Source organism: Pimephales promelas, chromosome 4 (genome assembly GCF_988280905.1).
Source record: "Pimephales promelas chromosome 4, fPimPro1.hap1.1, whole genome shotgun sequence".
Classification (NCBI taxonomy): Eukaryota; Metazoa; Chordata; class Actinopteri; order Cypriniformes; family Leuciscidae; genus Pimephales; species Pimephales promelas.
Window position 1 is genome coordinate 47,456,967 of NC_142772.1, and position 19,671 is coordinate 47,476,637.

A 19,671-nucleotide genomic window follows, 5' to 3' on the forward strand; every position below is an offset into this window, starting at 1 on the left:
TCCACATAAGCTAAAAATACATTTTCTGGCTTTTCTCAGTCTAGAAAGCTCCAAATTCACATTTCTTCTACATAAATGACTCATTTTAAATACACATTCATCTTTCCAGAGCAAGAAATACACTGAATTAAACACAAACTGTTGAGGAAGAAAGAATTAAATAGTATTTTCTTGTAAAACGTATTTCAATAATCTTTATTTTATTTACGACAGCAAGGCTGTTTGGAAATGAGCCATAATGAGGATTTACAGTGAATAAAAATGATCGGTCTTGAAGCCTGAATGAATACATCATAATTACAGCGTTTCCTCTAATGCATGCGAGTTGTTGTGTTTTTAATCGCTTTTTACGGCAGGCGGCGTGTTATCGGCACACAATGCTGGCTCATTTGCATTCTTGTTCTCTTTACAACAGTTTAAGGTCGTTTGTAGTGAAATGACAAGCTGTCTTGAATAATTACAGTAGGACAAGGAGGATGGCGTGTTTATAAGCTGCTTCACAGCTGTGTGTTTGATTACATGTGTTCTTCAGCTGCTTTATTCATCTTATTAACACACTCGGGTCAGTGTTCGACAGTCATTGTCCCCATGGAGGTCCTTTAGAAGAATTTGAGTATTGATCCGCTCCCCATCAAGCAGCCGGGATGAAGCTCAAAGTTCAAAACCCCCTGTAATTGTATTCGATACAAATATATTATTTTCTGAATAACAGTAGATAATACAATGCATTTTTAAAGCAGAATGAGCAATTGAACTGTTCCTTTTAGTGTTGTTACTTCTTAAAACTTGTGATGTCAATTCAAACTGTACATAAGCAAATCTTTATTACATAAATATTGTTCAGTCTCCTTTTTCTGATACGTACTGTATAAAAGGGAGACAAAGGGCTTTCATCAGTGGCCATCAATGTGTACTTACATTTACGAGTCATTAAATCATGTTTAATTTGGACTTCTCTGTGCATGCTCTTTGAGGTGGTGACCATAGACCTCCATTATATGACTGACACACAAGAACGGTTTGACCGAAAAATATCAAAATTGAAAATACTGCGGATACAAAGACACCTACATCTTGGATGCCCTTGAGGTAAGCTAAAACATATCAAAAATTAATTTCAAAGTGAACTATCCCTTTAAATGTGTTGCATTTCATTATTGTGTATCTGCTTAAAGGGACAGTTCACCCAAAAATGAAAATTCGGTCATCATTTACTCGCCCTCAAGTGGTTCCAAACCTGTATAAATTTCTCTCTTCTGCTGAACAAAAAATAAGATATTTTGAAGAATATGGGTAACCAAATAGTTGATGGACCCCATTGACTTCCATAGTATGACATATAGCCTACTATGGAAGTCAATGAGGCAAGTAAATGATGACAGAACCCCTTCATTTTTGTATGAACTATCCCTTTAAATGCGTCTGCAAAGTACCCTTGTTCACAAGGTTCATAAAGTCATCATGTTTAAATGTTTGCATATTTAGATGTTGGGCTGCCAAATTGCAATAATAATTTATTATTGATGTTTATGTTGATGTTGTTGTTGTATTTACAATACATTCTTAATATATGGTGGCAGTACCATGATACTTTGATCTTGCGCTATTTAGATAGCGGTATTACTACTACTTCTCTGTAAAATCATGGTAACATAGTATTGTATTTGATATCATCACTATACAATGGCACTCCCATACTGTTTTGTAAGGGCAGACACGGAATATACAGCGTTTCAGAGGTGTAATACTATTAGTTATGTTACAATTTAGCCAAAGGCGTCGCCCCGCCCCTTTAAACGCGTGCTAGCCGCGTCCGCCCCGCCCCTTCTGAACGCATATTATACGCATTGGACGCCGGTGCTGAGGAGACGCGCGCGGATAGTAACGCCATAGATGCGCTCAGCTGAGGCGTGAGAACGGCACGATCCTCCGATACTACAGCCGCGTTCACGCTGAAATGCGACTCTCAGCATATTATGAAGCATAAGCGCTTTATATGATGGATATGTATACGCTATTAGCGGATGGATTAACACGGTAAGAGCATCGCGTGATGTCTGTGTGCAGTGCGCGTGACAGATGAGCAGCTTTTCTGACATTGACATTGAAAACGCGCGCATCGATATTTGACAGATGACTTTATCGAATTGCATGCGATCGGTGGGGATGTATGGAATGATCTGTTGGTATGGTGATGTAGGGAACAGAGTTGCGCATGATGCTGTAGGTAATGAATCTATTGCTCATGTACGGGAGGGATAACCCGAAACCTCCAGCTTTATGCAGTGCATATGCATGATGATTAAGTGCGAGTCTGCGATATGAGTTGTGCAATAACAACCGCGTATTCACATTGATTATCTTGTGCGTGCAACTTATTTATTGCATGCAACAGACATCTCCCGTCCCATGGTGTTCATTTGCCGTGTGTGATGATGTCATTCTCGTTATTAATAACGTGTAATGCAGTCGGTGATTTTTCGACGCCGGGAGAGGCATGGCCAGCAGGGCTGGGGAACCTACTAGTGAAAGTGAACTAACCTCTAATGATGCCTGATGAAATGGTCTACTTGTGTCACGTGATGTGGGATGCTCAGGGGCCATACGTCATCGTACGATGGTGCCTAGAGACTCTAATGTTGCATGCTGGAGCTGCAGTGTGCACGAGAGAAGGTTTGCATGACAGAAACCCTTTTTAATACATATTTTTAGGCAATTTTGTCAGTATTTGCTCAGCCTCGTCTAATTCCGAGCTTGCATGCTGCTATATTTTTCAGTGGAAAGACAAAAAGATTTTTAAGAGCCTTCAAACATCTCTTTTCCATCCAGTTCATTTAGTGACCATGGCTGTTGAGGTTTTGACCGTATTTATCCTGCCCTTGTGAAAAGGAAGTACACTTTCAAACAACATACTTTTTGGACACTTAATTGGATGTTATTTCAAATTAAAATTTATTATAACTTTTTTTTATCCATTTATGTAATTTCATAATTCTATTGCCTTAGAAATATGGTTAAAGTGTACTGCATAACTATAAAACTATACTTTAAAGTCATTTTTACTGAAACTTCTGTGACATGTCTTTAAGCATATTTGTAATTTCACATTTTTTAATAATGTTGTTGATATGTAGTACACCTTAGTTTGGGGATCAATTCTCAGTTGTTTATTAACATGCATATTAGCATGTTTAGAACTTATAAAGCACATAATAATGCCTTATTATGCATGAGCATATTTTACATCATACCCTAAACTCAGAGTCAACGACTATAGGCAGTAAATTAGGAGTTTGTTGAGGCAAAAGTCATAGTTAATAGTGAATGTGTTCCCCAAACTAAAATGTGACCTATATATTAACTTTAAATGTAACATTGAATAACACACTACAGTTGATAAAGTACTTGCATGAGCTGTACTATACTCTAAAAAATGCTGGGTTGTTTCAACCCAAATTTGGGTCAAATATGGACAAACCCAAATGTTGGGTTAAAAATGTAATTTAAAAAAAATACAGTTGAAGTTGGGTTAAAATTTGAAATTACATTTTTAACCCAACATTTGGGATTGTCCATATCTGATCCAAATTTGGGTTCAAACAACCCAGCATTGTTTAGAGTGGATGTTATTCATCACATCAGAATATACTCTAAAAAAAAGTTGTTTTAACCCAAATTTGGGTCAAATATGTCATTTAAACATTTAACCCAATGGCTGAGTTTGTCCATATTTGACCCAAAGATGGGTTAAAACAACCCAGCAGTTTTTTTAGAGTGTAAGTGCACTTCTTTAAAGCACAAGAATAGAATATTAAAACATGATTTCATTTGACATTATCACAAAGAGTCAGTCATGAAAGTGTATTCTCTTTAAGTACACTTTTCACTCTAAAAATGCTGGGTTGTTTTAACCCAACTTTGGGTCGAATATGGACAAACCCAAACGTTGGGTTGAAAATGTAATTAATACATTTACATTGTCCATATTTGACCCAAAGTTGGGTTAAAACAACCCAGCATTTTTAGAGTGTAGTGGCCCTTTAATTTTATTAATATTGTATTATATATTCTATAGATTATAGATAGATTAAATCAGTACATTACAAATGCACATTCAATACAATTAAGCTCATTTCTTTTTCAAAAGGGTGGTCTAAAAATCTTCTATTTTTTTACAATGTTTAAATCTAAAGGTTTTTAAGTTTTAACCAAAGTCTTTGTGTTAGCTGCATCTTTTATACAAGGTGAAATCATTCATATTTATCTATCATATCGGCTTTTAACTGAACAAAAAGTAAAAAAGAAATTTCATTCAGGATTAAATTCGGATTCAAATAAACATTGTTTCTACATGCTAACAAAGGTCTCGATTGAGATTTGAGAGCTGCAGTAAAGATATTTTTAGCGAATAATGATTCAAATGTTATTTTGTTTCTGAAACTAAGCTCTCATACGTCAGAAGACTCCGAGTATAATGCACAACTCTATGCTTTAATAATTCTTTTTACTTTATTTAATCTTGACAGCCAGAGTTGCAGTGAACTGTGATTATGTGGAAGAAAGCGGAATTCTCCTTTGGTTTTCCATAGAACAAATTCAGCACGCAGAACTGAACCGAATTATGTCTGAATAAAGCATTTCTGTGAGTGATCAGTCCTGCGATGAGAACTGTCCACAGGAAACGCTGTGGCCTTTAGTCAGAATTACATTATACAGTATTATCTCTCACTCTTCCTCTCTCTCTCATGTGTGTTGGACATTACATACACACTCAACTGACTCACATGTTTCTATTTTTACTCTATATCCAAAAGCATCCACTGCATTATTTGTGCAGCCTGTAAGGAAACAGAGTCAGGACCGTTTCAAGAGGTCACATCATCAGAAATCAGAAATCATAAATCACATTCAGTGCGGCTCTGAAGAAGAGAAACTATATCAAAACCTTCAGAAATGGAAATATTCACCCACACTCTTAGAAGAAAAGGTTCTATCAGCACTACATATTTGGAACCCCTAAAAGGTTCTATACACTCTTATAATAGGGTTCCTCTGGGTTCTATATAGAACCCTGGGGTTCTGTACTTGGCCAATAGAACCTTTTCCCAAAAAAAAAATGGTTCTATACAGAACCATTTTGGAGTTCCATATATGAAGCGGGGGATGGAACCATTTCTGGTTCTAAATAGAACCATTTCTTCTAAGAGTGGCAGCCTCAAAAGATACACTCGAAAAAGTGCCAAGTTGTTTAAATTTGGGTATAATATGGACTAACCCAAATGTTGGGTTAAAAACGTAATTTAAAAAATGACAGTTGAAAGTGAAAGGTGAAGTTGGGTTAATTTTAATTTACATTTTTTTGTCCATATAATTTGACCCAAATTTGGGTTGAATTTGGTTTTAATATGGAGAAAGTAACAGATACTATCATTCCTATGTTGCAGTGTTATTATAGTATTGTTTATGAAGTATTCATTCATATTTTGAATTAGCTTTTTTTTTTTATATTTCCCGTTTTCAATTTTTCATGTGTGCTTTTGTCATATTTTACATTTAGCTTTAATAGCCTCTACACTCTAAAAAATGCTGGGTTGTTTGAACCCAAATTTGGGTCAAATATGGACAAACCCAAATGTTGGGTTAAAAACGTAATTAAAAAAAATGACAGTTGAAAGTGAAAGGTGAAGTTGGGTTAATTTTAATTTACATTTTTTTGTCCATATAATTTGACCCAAATTTTGGGTTGAATTTGGTTTTAATATGGAGAAAGTAACAGATACTATCATTCCTATGTTGCAGTGTTATTATAGTATTTCTTATGAAGTATTCATTCATATTTTGAATTAGCTTTTTTTTTTATATTTCCCGTTTTCAATTTTTCCTGTGTGCTTTTGTCATATTTTATATTTAGCTTTAATAGCCTCTACACTCTAAAAAATGCTGGGTTGTTTGAACCCAAATATGGACAAACCCAAATGTTGGGTTAAAAATTGCTGTTGAATTGAAAGTGGGGTTAAAATTTGAAAATACATTTTTTAACCCAACATTTGGGTTTGTCCATATTTGACCCAAATTTGGGTTCAAACAACCCAGCATTGTTTAGAGTGTATAGATTCATTGCTTGTCGTATTCTTCAATTGTAAGTCACTTTGGATAAAAGCGTTGACTATGAATAAATGTAAATTTGTTTATTTCACTTTACTAATTTTAGTACTTAAACTTAATTTCATATCACTCTAAAAAATGCTGGGTTGTTTTAACCCAACTTTGGGTCAGATATGAACAAACTCAAACATTGGGTTAAAAATGTAATTTCAAAATGTAACCCAGTGGCTGGGTTTGTCCATATTTGACCCAAAGTTGGGTTAAAACAACCCAACTAAAAAAAGAAAATAATTTTTAACAGTTGCATAGTTTTAGTTAGCAATAACAGCATTGTCTGTTGGGAAGCAAGTTACTGAACGCAATGCTTAATTAACTCTATTACATTTTTCATTCAAAATGGCTTTGATGTTTCATTTGACTAGTTCATTTAAGTGAACTGGTTATGGCACACATTAGGGTGCTGTATATGTGCATTAATATATTAAGTTTGATTGTGCCACTAGTAACTATCCCTATTGGTTTTGTGCAGATAAATATGCTCTTTATTTGGATCATATAATCTGAGAATTAGGGACTGTAGTTTAGAAGTAGTTTAGTAGTTTTGTAGTTATAAATTCAATGTTTTTAACTACTTCTTAATAGTAGCTTGTAGTGTATTTAACTAAAATACTGTTCCTAAAGGACTGTAGTTGACATAAATGATAAATGTAGCTTGGCATGCAGAATATCACTGTTTTTGATGTAACTGGGCCACAGTGAAAAATGAAATAAAGTGATGATAACTGTATAATATGACCCCATGACCTGGAAGTGTTCAGACCATATGAAGATCTCTGAGTTATTTTTAGCTTGTTTTCTACATGCACTCACATGTGAAAAGCTTTGCTATCTGCGCTCTGGCTATTGCATCTTTCTGTTTGCTCATACGGTTCAAGGAGCTTCAACAAAGCACGATTCACTCAAAAGCTTTTCAATGAAGAGGCCTTTCCCACACACCAGCTACACAGCGGCTGTTTTCTGCTCTGTGTGTGGTTAGATCAGATGTTAGATGATGCTTAGAAACTGCATTTCCTGCTTTTAGTAATGATTTTGCTTCTACATATCATCGCTGTCAGGTGGAATATATCTCCATATTTCGATTTCTTTGAATCACTACTATTGCACTCTAAACAATGCTGGGTTGTTTTAACCCAAATCTGGGTCAAATATGGACAAACCCAAATGTTGGGTTAAAAATGTCATTTAAAATTTTAACCCAACTTCAACTTTCACTTTCAACTGTGAATTTTTTAATTACATTTTTAACCCAACATTTGGGTTTGTCCATATTTGACCCAAATTTATGGTTGAAACAATCATTTTTTTAGAGTTTTTAATTTTATTTTTAAAAAAAAAAAATTTTTAGAGAACAATCATAATTTTTTTAGAGTGTGGTAACCCTTTACGCCTGGCTTTGCTAAAGAATAATTTAACCAATTAAAAGTATTAAAAAGAGCTTGTGACTCAATGTCATATCTCTATTGGCTCCTCAAACTGTCAGTCAAACATCATAACTCCGCCCCGCCTCTGTATGAATGAAGTGCTGCACACAATTTGGGACATCTCTGCTTGTTTGCAATGAAAAGTTAAATAAGAACTGGTTGTTTGGATAAGTACGGCTTTTTCTTTACTCAAGGAACACAATATATAAAGACTAATGTTTTATGTACTTGAGGAGTGGAGAGGAGTGTCTTACAAAAAAAGGTTTTTTTGTAAGACAAAAACTTTTGTCCATTTTATGTGCTAATATGTACATTTTATGTGTTAATAGATAGATTTCAGATGCTAATATGTACATTTTAGGTGCTAATATGTACATTTTAGGTGCTAATATTTTAGGTGTTAAAATATGTACATTTTAGGTGCTAATATGTACATTTCAGGTGCTAATATGTAAATTTTAGGTGTTAATATGTACATTTTAGGTGCTAATATGTACATTGTAAGTGTTAATATGTACATTTGAGGTGGTAATATGTACTTTTTAGGTGCTAATAAGTACATTTTAGGTGTCAATATGTACATTTTAGGAGTTAATATGTACATTTTATGTGCTAATATGTACATTTCAGGTGCTAATATGTCCATTTCAGGTGCTAATATTTACATTTTAAGTGCTAATATGTACCCCTAAGGTACCAATATGCAGCCTTTGGTACAAAAGTGTACCTTTTGAAAAGGTACAGCCCCAGTGACAGCTTTTGTACCGTTTTTCTGAGAGTGTAGCATGTGTCGTCTTAAATACTGTATAATAACATTAGATTTTGGCCAAATGACTGAAAAAACTGAGCGCCCACATAGCTACAATTCACTTTTTGACCTGTACGTTGATTAAAAACATATATGTCCAAAATCTTCTGAAATTCAGTGGTCAAAAACGACTTGATTTTGGTAAAATGGTAATAATATAACGACATAAGCAAGTGTCTGACCATGAATAAAGCCACAATATCAGTGTTTAATTATTTCAAATATACAGCGTTTTTTCCATTTCCGAAAAAGTAGCCATTTTTTCTCGACCGACAGTAATGATGTGTTTATATAATGTTCTACAGATAGATAACTTTAGTCTGAGTCAATAATATGAAGTGTGTCTGGGTCATATTTCACCCCAAAAGGGCATTTTAATTTTTTTTTCTTTTGATTTTGTTGTGCAGTTTCTAGTGAGATGCTCAATTTGAAAGCACAATGTCTTGCAAGCTCAATCTTTTCGAATACATTTGTGTTGCAACAATGAAAACAACGAATGTGCATTTTAAAACTATTATCATGACAATTTCGTGTCTTTTATTTCGTTTTAGGGATGAATTATACCATTTTGAGTGAGATGCACGGCACTAAATCTGAAAGCAGAACCTATTGTGTAGCAGAAATCAGGTTCAGACTTGCAAACTGGATATTTCCACATGAATTATTGTGTGGCATAATTTTGAGAGCGTGTACATTAGGGTGTTTCCTGACCCGCAGCTCGTCCTCGGGGCATTTGGTGGTCTGTGTTTGATTTGGCCTGATTTCGATTTTATGAGACAAACTCCTGTCCTGTTCACAAGTGGAAGTGGATTACGGAGATTAGAGATTGAGGAGCACAGATTGACTGACAGCACAGACGCTGCACAAAGACAAGGTCATAAACTGGGATGCTCATTGGCTGGGAATATGATGGAATTGCCGGGAGCCACCGGGAGGAACCATCCAACATGGTCTCCTAATGTTAGCGTCTTTCTGAATACCACTTTTTCCATGAATGTTAAAAGACCAGATAGAGAATAGTATACGAATATATGAAGAGTTCAGGTGCAAAAGCCTCTAAATGCCATTTGAAATTTTCTTCTTTAATGATGATTTTTATCAAGCTTGTATATTTAAGTTCAGTAATTTCACTTAAATAACAATTAATAGGTAATTATCATTGCCATTTAAGTGAAATCACTGAACTTAAATATACAAGCTTGACATAAATCATCATTAAAGAAGAAAATTTCAAATGGCATTTAGAGGCTTTTGCATCTGAACTCTTCATATGTAGTATAGAGTATAGTCACCCATCATTTATTTACAGTGAATTGTGTTAGAGCCTTTCATTTAAAGATCCAGTCCGTAACTTTTTTTGGTTAAAAAAATGATCCAAAATACGTTTTTAAGCTAGTACATAACCAGCCAGTGTTCAACACTTTCTGCTTGCCGTAGCTCGATTCAAAGCCTGTAATAATGTTTTTAACTCCAGTGGTACTGGTGGATTTCCGCGGGAGATTCGAGCATGTCTTTGCGTCATTACGTCACATCTGTACATATAAAGAAGAGTCTCGGCTAGTATAAGCTACATTGCGTGTGAGGATGCGATTTATAGCCTTTTCTCACAGCACTTGATATAATTAAACTTATTAATTTGATGGCGGATCCCGAAAGGTTCAAACAACAATTACCAGTGACAACTAGAGACTTAAAAAGAATTCAGACGGAAAATCTGTTTCAAATCACTAATGATAAAGTCTAAAAAAATATACATCACATTTTGTTGTGGCAATAATTAGCCAGAATTTTCTCCTTTTTTGCATTTAGAAATCTGGGGTCAGTACTTTTTTTCTTAAGAAATTAATACTTTTATTTAGCATGGCCACATTAAACAAAGTGACTACGTACATTTATAATGTTACAAAAGTTTTCTATTTAAAAAAAAAAAAACTGGAATCCTAAAATTTTTTTTATCATGTTTTCGATTGATAATATGAGGCTTCTTTCAAAAACATTAAATAATCCCAAACTTATGACTGAATAAGTCTATTTAACATTACAGGTGAAACTCTGGTATGTTAATGAAACCACTTTTGCACCTATTATCCATTTATCTATGTAGAGAAGCCTGTCTTACATTTACATTTATGCATTTGGCAGACGCGACTTACATTGCATTTCAAGGTACACATTTACATTTTTATCAGTTCTTGCTTATCCTGGGATTCGAACCCTTTACCTTGGCGTTGCAAGCACCAACGCTCTACTGTTTGAGCTACTGGGTCGAGACACTGGGTGTCATCAGATCAGTTTAAAAACGATGGTCATTCTCAAGGCCTCATGGGAGCGAGACGTTTGTTTTGACGGTGTCTGACATCAATGATTTTTCAGATCAGCCCATTTGTTACAGTACATCTCATAATCAGTTTATTGTTTCCAAACCGGCGGTGATGGTTTTCAGTTGTCCACATGTCAAGTGTGTATTGTACACTCAGTACTCTGTTTCTGCAGCTCAGGCTGCAGGATTGGGAGTTTTTTGTTTTAAAGCCTTTCACAAGACTCCCATTGTCCCCCGTATCAAATGGGCTCATTATGCAAAATTAGCGCTGGGCCTTCGGCGTGGATTGGGTCGCATTGGCAGTTCTCACATCAGCGTGGAAAGCTCCTATTCAAGACTGCATTGCATAATGAGACCAGACTGCTATTGGATGAATTCACATCAAGAGATAATCACTGGGTAGCTTGAAAAGTCTGAGCAAGACTCCTTGACATTCATTTGTGGCGTTGCATTTTGTGCTATTGTTTCTCATGCAAAATTATTCAAGCTGGCCCCACCATATAGACTGCTTTGTGATTTTGCATGTCTACTAAGGCTGAGATAAAATTATAGATTTAGCAATCATTGTAAATCTTACATTTGGATAAAATTCAGATTTCCATGTATTTAATGGATGCTTCATGTATAGATCTATCTAATGTAGTGCATTGTGTATACAGTAAAGAGAAAAGCACCTATAAAGGAAACATGTGGTGGTTAAGAGGCTCATATGTTCAATAATTCACATCCATCTGTACCTCTGCGGAGTCTGCGCTGGGTTAAAAGGGTCAGCTGGCATCAGCAGTAGTGAGATGAGAGGGGAGATGGCACAGTACAGGCACTTTCACACACTTTACAGATGGCAAGGTCAAAGGCCACGGATACGTCTTGACTCCTTTGAGTATCATTGCTGTACAGTATTTGGTGATTTTCACTGAGATGCTGGACTGGAGCAAAACTGTACTGGATAAAAAATGGTGTAGTATTTACTTTGAAGCAATTTTCATTCAGAAATTGTTAGTACATTTCAAAAATTATTACATAGAAATGGTATTGAATTAAACATGTAGATTTTGCATTTTGATGTAGATAGAGTGAAATAGTCGTTTTCTGTAAAAAATGATTGTGATTTTAATGGTAAAAAACTGGTTAACAGAAGGTTTCCTAACTATATACGGTAAAAAACAGTGATATATATATATATATATATATATATATATATATATATATATCACTGTTTATATATATATATATATATATATATATATATATATATATATCAATGTACATTAAATGTACCATTATTTATATATATATATGAAGAGTTCAGATGCAAAAGCCTCTAAGTGCCATTTGAAATTTTCTTCTAGAATGATAATTTTTATCAAGCTTGTATATTTAAGTTCAGTGATTTCACTTAAATGGCAATGATAATTACCTATTAATTGTTATTTATGTGAAATTACTGAACTTAAATATACAAGTTTGATAAAAATCATCATTAAAGAAGAAAAATTCAAATGGCATTTAGAGGCTTTTGCATCTGAACTATCTGATCTGAATATATATATATATATATATAAATAATGGTACATTTAATGTAATTTTACTGTAAAAAAAAAACGTTAAATTTACAGTTTTTGGAAGTGAAAAAGAACAAGTGATTGTATAATTTACAGTGAAAAAATTTAGATTTACATTCCCACAATTCCCTGCGTGACACTTATCATTTCATGTATTATTTTTTTTTAATAACTGTTTCTTCATTTTCTTATTTTTTTTCTAATCAGTTATGTACATTAGGGTTTTATGTTACATTTAAAGGAGTAGTTCACTTTACGTTTGCTGATAATTTACTCACCCCCATGTCATCCAAGATGTCCATGTCTTTCTTTCTTCAGTCGAAAAGAAATTAAATTCCAGGATTTTTCTCCATATAATGGACTTCAATGGGGTCCAAACGGTTCAAGATCCAAATGAGAGTTTCAGTGCAGCTTTAAAGAGCTTTAAACGACACCAGACGATGAATAAGGGTCTTATCAAGCGAAACGATCGGCCATTTCAAAAATAAATAACAAAGTTTAAGTTTTATAAGCACAAATGCTCACCTTGCTCTGTTCTGTGATGCGCGTTCGTGACTCTCCTGTTCTAACTTGTTCATCAAAATGAACGAATCTTTTCCCGAGTCAATTCGTTCGTTTCGTTCGTTGAATGAACCAAATGACAAGAAAAAAGATTCGTTCATTTTTAAAAACGAGTCACACAGTGTCAGTTAAGAGTAAGATACTTGTCTACTGCAGATTTCTCCGCTAGATTTCTCCTGAAATTTTCTTAAATTAAATAAAATTATATAAAAAATAAATGACATGTATGTCTATAAGGCCCACATCCACACTCCTGCCTCTGTAATAACATGGAGATGTAAATCCCATTTGAATCAGTACATGACATCACAGATGTCAAATGATAAGAATTGTAAAAGTAATTTAAAAAACTAGTCCCGTCCGAACAGGGCTTATGCGTATGTTGGTAGGCAGCCTGTGTTTCATACAAATGCAGCTACTCGATTGTGTGACACAACGTGAAAAGCTGCCAGACAAATGCTCAGTGTCTGGGGATAGAAATGTGTTTAGAGGTTTCATTTCCTTCTTTACATAATGTCTGTCGTAAAAACACGATATGATTGGTTGAATCTGATAAACTTAGCAGTAGAAAGGTCTTGAATACCATTTAATCTCCATTTGCAGTAAAATAGACATTTACGATGTGGAACTAGGGAGAAAAGGGAGAAAACAATTAATGAAGGAACGACACGGATGAGGGTGGTTTGATTCTATCTTTAATGACTACATGCATTATTTCAGTTGTGTCCTCTACAACACACCGCAGGAACTTTGTACAATATCCTTCTTCTTCATGACAAATGATTGCACCTGTTTAGACGAGCTTCAAAGAGCCTAATATAGACTCAAGACACTATTTCTGTCCTGCCTTCAACCAGCAGATTTGAATTGATGAAAGTTGAATTTGAAACCGAGCATAAGAGAAAAAAAGGTTTAGATTTACATAAGTGTTCTTAAGTGATTCAAAATATTTCAATGGTGAAAAGAAGGGTTTTTGTATTAGGGATTCAGTGTGCAATTCTGTTGAGCCCCCTCTCACTGTTTGTACTATGATGGTTATGAGATGATGTTGTTGCCAGGGGAAACATCATCCTCTGGCAACCACCTCCAATTTACTCGCATACATCCTGCCAACTTATTTTGCTGAACAACGCAATGCAGTTGAAGCCATTCAGAATCAGAAATGAGTTATTTTGTCAAGTAAATCTTTTCTTGATGAGTTACTCCGGTTATGCGATACTATTCAACTATAGAATACTACATATATTACATTTAGGCTATTTAAAATTTGTATTGTGTTTTTGTGGTTATCCAGTTCCAAAAAACAACGACAAAAAAACACTTCGCATTCATGCTTTTTTCATGCAATGGTTTTGAATGCAGCTTTTTTTAATGCAACTAATTTCGTTTTGTTTTCTCCCTCTCTTGCAGGGATCTTTAACCTAATCGAATTTAATGGGGGAAATTAGAAGAGTCTCATTAAGATGACACGCACAGATCCACCTGACATATTAGGATCAACTGTGTATCAAGATGTCAAAGTGAATTCCCTCTCGACCCACTCCAAAGCCTGTCATCCCTCAAAACAATGTGATTCCCCATCCGTCAGGAAACTGGAGAACACTCGAAAAAGCAAAAAGAGGCACTGCCGTAGCTTTGACACTGAGTCTATGGACAAACTCCGATATCATACAATAGCAATGGAGTACCCACACCGAAGGGCTGAAAGGTACGCGGCCAATCCAGATGTTACCTGGAACGCCTTAGGTCGCCAACAAGGGCATGGACTCCATCGGTTTTCTTCCCCAGACATATTTAGCTACCGTCTCACCTCCCAGCCAATGACTGAAATTGCTGTGACCGAACAAAAGAGGAGGACTAGATCTAGAAGTGCCTCACGGGTTCAGACCAGCCTAACTCCTGTATCATTTGATGCCTCCCCTCCAGTGGCAAGGCGGGGCCGGGAAGCTCAACGAGCACATAAACACACTCAGCCAAGGCCAGAAGTTTCCCCAAGGAGAGAGTCTTCCTATGCCGCCACACGGGCACATTTGAACGAAGTCCACCCCATCAAACTGCAGCCGCAGAGGAGTGATACAAGCAGGTATTCCCCTGTATACGTGTCTGAAGGCACTGATGAAGGAAGGCCAGATAAACCTGCTACGAGTCCTCATGTTCGGTGCCGAGTGGACATCAAACCGGATGAGTCGGCCATGCAGCAAGGTGGCCGAAAGGCAGCTACATCCCATGTGGACATACCTTGGCAGAAGTATCCTAGCAGTGGCAGTCGGAGTCTGACGGTGCCTCGCCATTTCTCCACTTCGAGGACACCGACTCCCACTGAATCCTTCACGGGAGAATACAGGCAGGCGTACCAGTATTCACAAAGCATGCCAAACAGCTACATGCAGCCTATGGAGATCCCTTTACAAAAGGTGGCCTCACCACGGGAGCCAAGGGAAAACTATGGACGGGAACGAAGGGCTCATTCAAGCCCCAACGTGCCAACTAAATTCTTCTATGCAGAGGATTTGGGGAAGTATGGATCTTCAGCTCCATCGAGGACTTATTATCAAGATGACCGATACAGCATTCCAAGCCAACCCTACTCACCTAAAGTACAATATGTGCAAGATCCAAGGACTCACATTGTTCACACTGTACCTTCCCGGACATATTTCTCACAAATTGACCACTACCATTACCCTGGGCAGTCTGCGTACTCTAAACACTATGCTGCAAGTGAGCCAGGGGCGTATATAATTCAGACACCTCCAGCAAGGACTTACTATGGTGATGACCCAAGGACATATCAGATTCAAACCACCCCTCCTCGGATCTTCTACGTGGCCGACCCATACGCCCAACCAATGGAGCATCATATTCCTGCAAGGGCATACTACACCGAGGGAAGACGACATGCCCGTGTGGTGCAGCCACAGTCTGAGGATTGGTACGGCTCGGAGGTATCCGGCTACTCGAGCCATTACCCTTCCTCGTATGTCTCACAGGTTACCCCCACAAAAGTTAGACAAGAGCCAAAGCACACAACTTGGTATGACAACCCATGCATGGAGCCAGCAAGAACCGTAACAGACCCGAGACCATACTCAAGATCTTGGGATAACATCCTCGATACCCACGTAGAGCGGGAACAGCCCGTACCTCGAGGGAAGAGTGATGAGAATCTTCTTTGTCAGGGGATACAAACTTCAAGTGAGAGACCTAAACCTGTGGTTGTCAATCTTTCCAGCTCACCAAGGCGTTATGCTGCACTGTCCTTATCTGAAAACTCTTTGATTGACAAAAGTCCAACTGAGGCCATGGGCTCTTCAAGTAAGCTGTGGTTTGTCACACCTGAAATTACCATCACAGACAATGATATCAGACCAGGTATTCTTAGTAAATCAGAAGGACGCTCAGCAAGTTGGGATGTGCTGGATTCAAAAAGTGCCCCAAATCAAGAAGCCCCTCAACGTGAAGCAAAATCCCACTCTGGAGAGTCTACCAAAGAGAAACCGCATGGCAGCACATCCCTACAGCAAAGTTTAGAGCAGCTTGATGAGCTTCTAGCTGACCTTGTCATCGATTACAAGCCTCCAGCCAGGACCAGTGAGGAACTGCTCGATCAACTCAAGAAGCTCATTGATGAAGAAGAAGCAGTATCTTCAGCGAGAAAGGATTCAATGGCGGGATCTGAAAGTGGCATGCCCCTTGACAAACAACCCACTTCAATAAAAATAGATCCTGAAACACTGAGAGACACTGATGGGAGTTGCGACGGGCTGAGAAGTACGGAAGAGTGCTCCCCTGACCAGAGTCCAGATGAGGACGACACGATGATGTGTTCAAACAACAAATGCCGTCGGACCGAGACCTTGTTTAACGCCTGCCTCTACTTTAAATCCTGCCACAGCTGCTATACTTACTACTGCTCTCGCAACTGTCGCCGTGAGGACTGGGATGTCCACAAGGAGAGCTGCCTCTATGGGCGAATCGGTAGTGTGTGTCGCCACGTTATCAAGCACTGCCGAGAGACCCCGGAGGTCCACAAAGCTTTCTCCCGTATAGCCAAAGTTGGATACTTGTCTCGGGGCAGGGGTGTCCTGTTTTTGGGATTTCCAAATCCGGGTGCGTCCACAAATTTCCTTCAGTTTGGATTGGAAAGTCTGCTCATGACGCCAACATACTTATCTCTCCGTGAGCTGGAGAGCTTCAAAGATAACCTTGGGGAATATTGCAAGGAGCTCCAAGAGGCGGGAAAGGAATATGACCCTAATGAATGTTTTCTCTTGAATGTATCCATCGCTGTTGGTGATAAAGTGCCTGACGGACCATCGCCAAGGGTCCAAGCCCCAACCGTCAGGAAATTTGCCAAGGTTGCTCTTGCCTCCTACAGCCCAGAAAAGAAAGTCCATCGGAAGGAAAGTGACATGGAGACGTTGATCCTGACCCCACCACCAGGTATGGCTGACATTGACAAGGAAGGTGAGGAGGGAAGGAAAGCCAGGGAGATCTGCTTCATCAACATTCAACGAGAGTTGAGGATACGAGGGGTGTTTCTTCGCCACGAGTATCCCAACGTCTACCAAAAACTCTGTGAGTTTGTTGAAAGCAACAGGAGGTTCACGCCCACTACTATTTACCCTATTGATAAAAGGACCGGCAAGCAGTTTATGTGCATGATAATGGCAGCGTCCGAGCCACGAACTTTGGATTGGGTAGCCAACCCACATCTCTTAGATGACATTATTTAAACAAGTGCACCTTTTATATATTAAAGCATAGATCCCACAATAGTACATATCTAAATATATCAAGCTTATTTGTTATACAGTACATGTTTGTAGATATGTATTTTGTTAATGGGAAAAAATGTATTCATGTCTGCAAGGTCAGTATTATTCAATATTGGAATATTGCCCATCAGATGTTGAATATGAGTAATTCACATTGTTGTTGTTTTTTTTTTTTTTTTTCATTAACTTGTTATATAGACCCAGCTTATGTTCGTTTATGATTCACTGGCCTGTTTCTTTGTAGCAATTCTCTTTTGATATTCTTTTATTGTTCATGAAAAGAGAGAAAAACAATCTTCTATTTATTTTATCAATCTATACAGAATTATGTACTTATTTACTTCAGAGCTGAATATTTTTTCCTATGCAAAAAAAAAAAAAAAAAAAAAAATGCCAACATTGTCCCGCAAAAATGTTGAAAATGTTTTGGCTAAAGAAATATGGTACTATATTTCTTTTAATCTCTAAAAAAATTAATCATGTGTATTTTTAATACAGGCATTATTATATGATATTATATTATTAACATACTTTTAGTGATTTTGTGATTGGCACAAACCTAAAGAGGAACTTAAAGGGTTAGTTCACCCAAAAATGAAAATTCTGTCAGTATTTACTCACCCTCATGTTGTTCCAACCCCGTAAGACCTTCGTTCATCTTCGGAACACAAATTAAGATATTTAAGATATTAAGATCGCTCCTGCATACAGTCCATAGGCTTCTTGAGGGACTGGCTCTTGCTGTCCCCGAAAAGTCATTAAAGACATCGTTAAAATAGTCCAAGTGACTACAGGGGCTCAATCTTAAGTTTATCAAACGACGAGAACACTTGTGTGCGCAAAAAAACCAACAAAAATAACGACTTTATTTCAACTATTCACTTCCTTCTCTATGCGCCTCTAGTCAGTCAACGTAGAGTGATAGCGTAGAGCTACGTCACACGTAGGCTCACTATTGGCCGACGCTGGTCATGTGTGTGTGATGCGTGTGACGTACAATAACAGAAGCTTACGCTATTAAACTAGTAACCTGACTCACGCAGAGGGAGAAATAAACGAATAGTTGAAATAAAGTCGTTATTTTTGTTGTTTTTTTGCGCACAAAAGTGTTCTCGTCGTTTGATAAACTTAAGATTGAGCCCCTGTAGTCACTTGGACTATTTTAACGATGTCTTTAATGACTTTTCGTGGACAGCAAGAGCCAGTCCCTCAAGAAGCCTATGGACTGTATGCAGGAGCGATCTTAATATCTTAAATATCTTAATTTGTGTTCCGAAGATGAAAGAAGGTCTTACGGGGTTGTAACAACATGGGGGTGAGTAAATACTGACAGAATTTTCATTTTTGGGTGAACTAACCCTTTAATAGTAGAATCACAGTACACACAAAGGGCTGTGGATTATCCGCGGTCAACTAAATGTACTTGGAGGAACGGCTTTAATTAAAAAGAGAGCAACACCGAGAATTTTGTGCTCCAACCTGGTAAACTCATTTTTGTTAATGGTTTGTTATTTAGCATTCAGTTTAATGAAGTAATTGGTGCTTTTAATGTATGGTTAGTAGAATTACTTGAGCAATAATGAACTTGAAGACAAAACCTGGAAAATAGTAGTATCAGTGATGTGCTGCACATTAGGTGTTGGCCGGTACTGTTCCATCAGAAACACTGTGAACTGAGTTTATCTCTTATATGCGTGTCACTTGGTAGAGTTTCCTTGTGATCACCTATTAGACTTGGAAATATTTTAGTAGTTGTTATAATGAGGGAAATTGGAAGATTCAACTGTAGTTTTGTCTCTAGAAAAAATGGAATCAGAGTTGCTGTATGGTATATTGGTTATTAAGCTTGGGAAAAAATAGTATATTTTTTGTGATTTTTGGTTTGGACATTACTGGTTTTGCATTTAGATTTTACATTCAACAATGCAAATGCAACATGTGGTAGCAAAACAGCACTGATTCTTGGGCTACTGCACAAAATGGCACACATTTTGATCTGCCGTTTATAGCATGTTACTCAATTTATAGATCCGTGCAATAACAAAATTAACACTCA

General features: G+C 37.1%; 1 protein-coding gene across 1 annotated transcript; it reads left to right on the forward strand.

Annotated features, from left to right (window-relative positions):
- The first annotated feature begins 1,858 nt into the window (after positions 1-1,858).
- Positions 1,859-18,187, forward strand: ajm1 (apical junction component 1 homolog). Its single transcript, XM_089130630.1, has 2 exons — positions 1,859-2,037; positions 14,248-18,187. The coding sequence occupies exon 2, from the start codon at positions 14,301-14,303 to the stop codon at positions 17,571-17,573; it is 3,273 nt and encodes a 1,090-aa protein (XP_088986756.1). The 5' UTR covers positions 1,859-2,037; positions 14,248-14,300; the 3' UTR covers positions 17,574-18,187.
- The last annotated feature ends 1,484 nt before the right edge of the window (positions 18,188-19,671 follow it).

What these genes read in the sequence shown, in the direction of transcription:
- ajm1 (XM_089130630.1), top strand. Translation starts at nt 14,301, where the DNA reads ATGACACGCACAGATCCACCTGACATATTAGGATCAACTGTGTATCAA.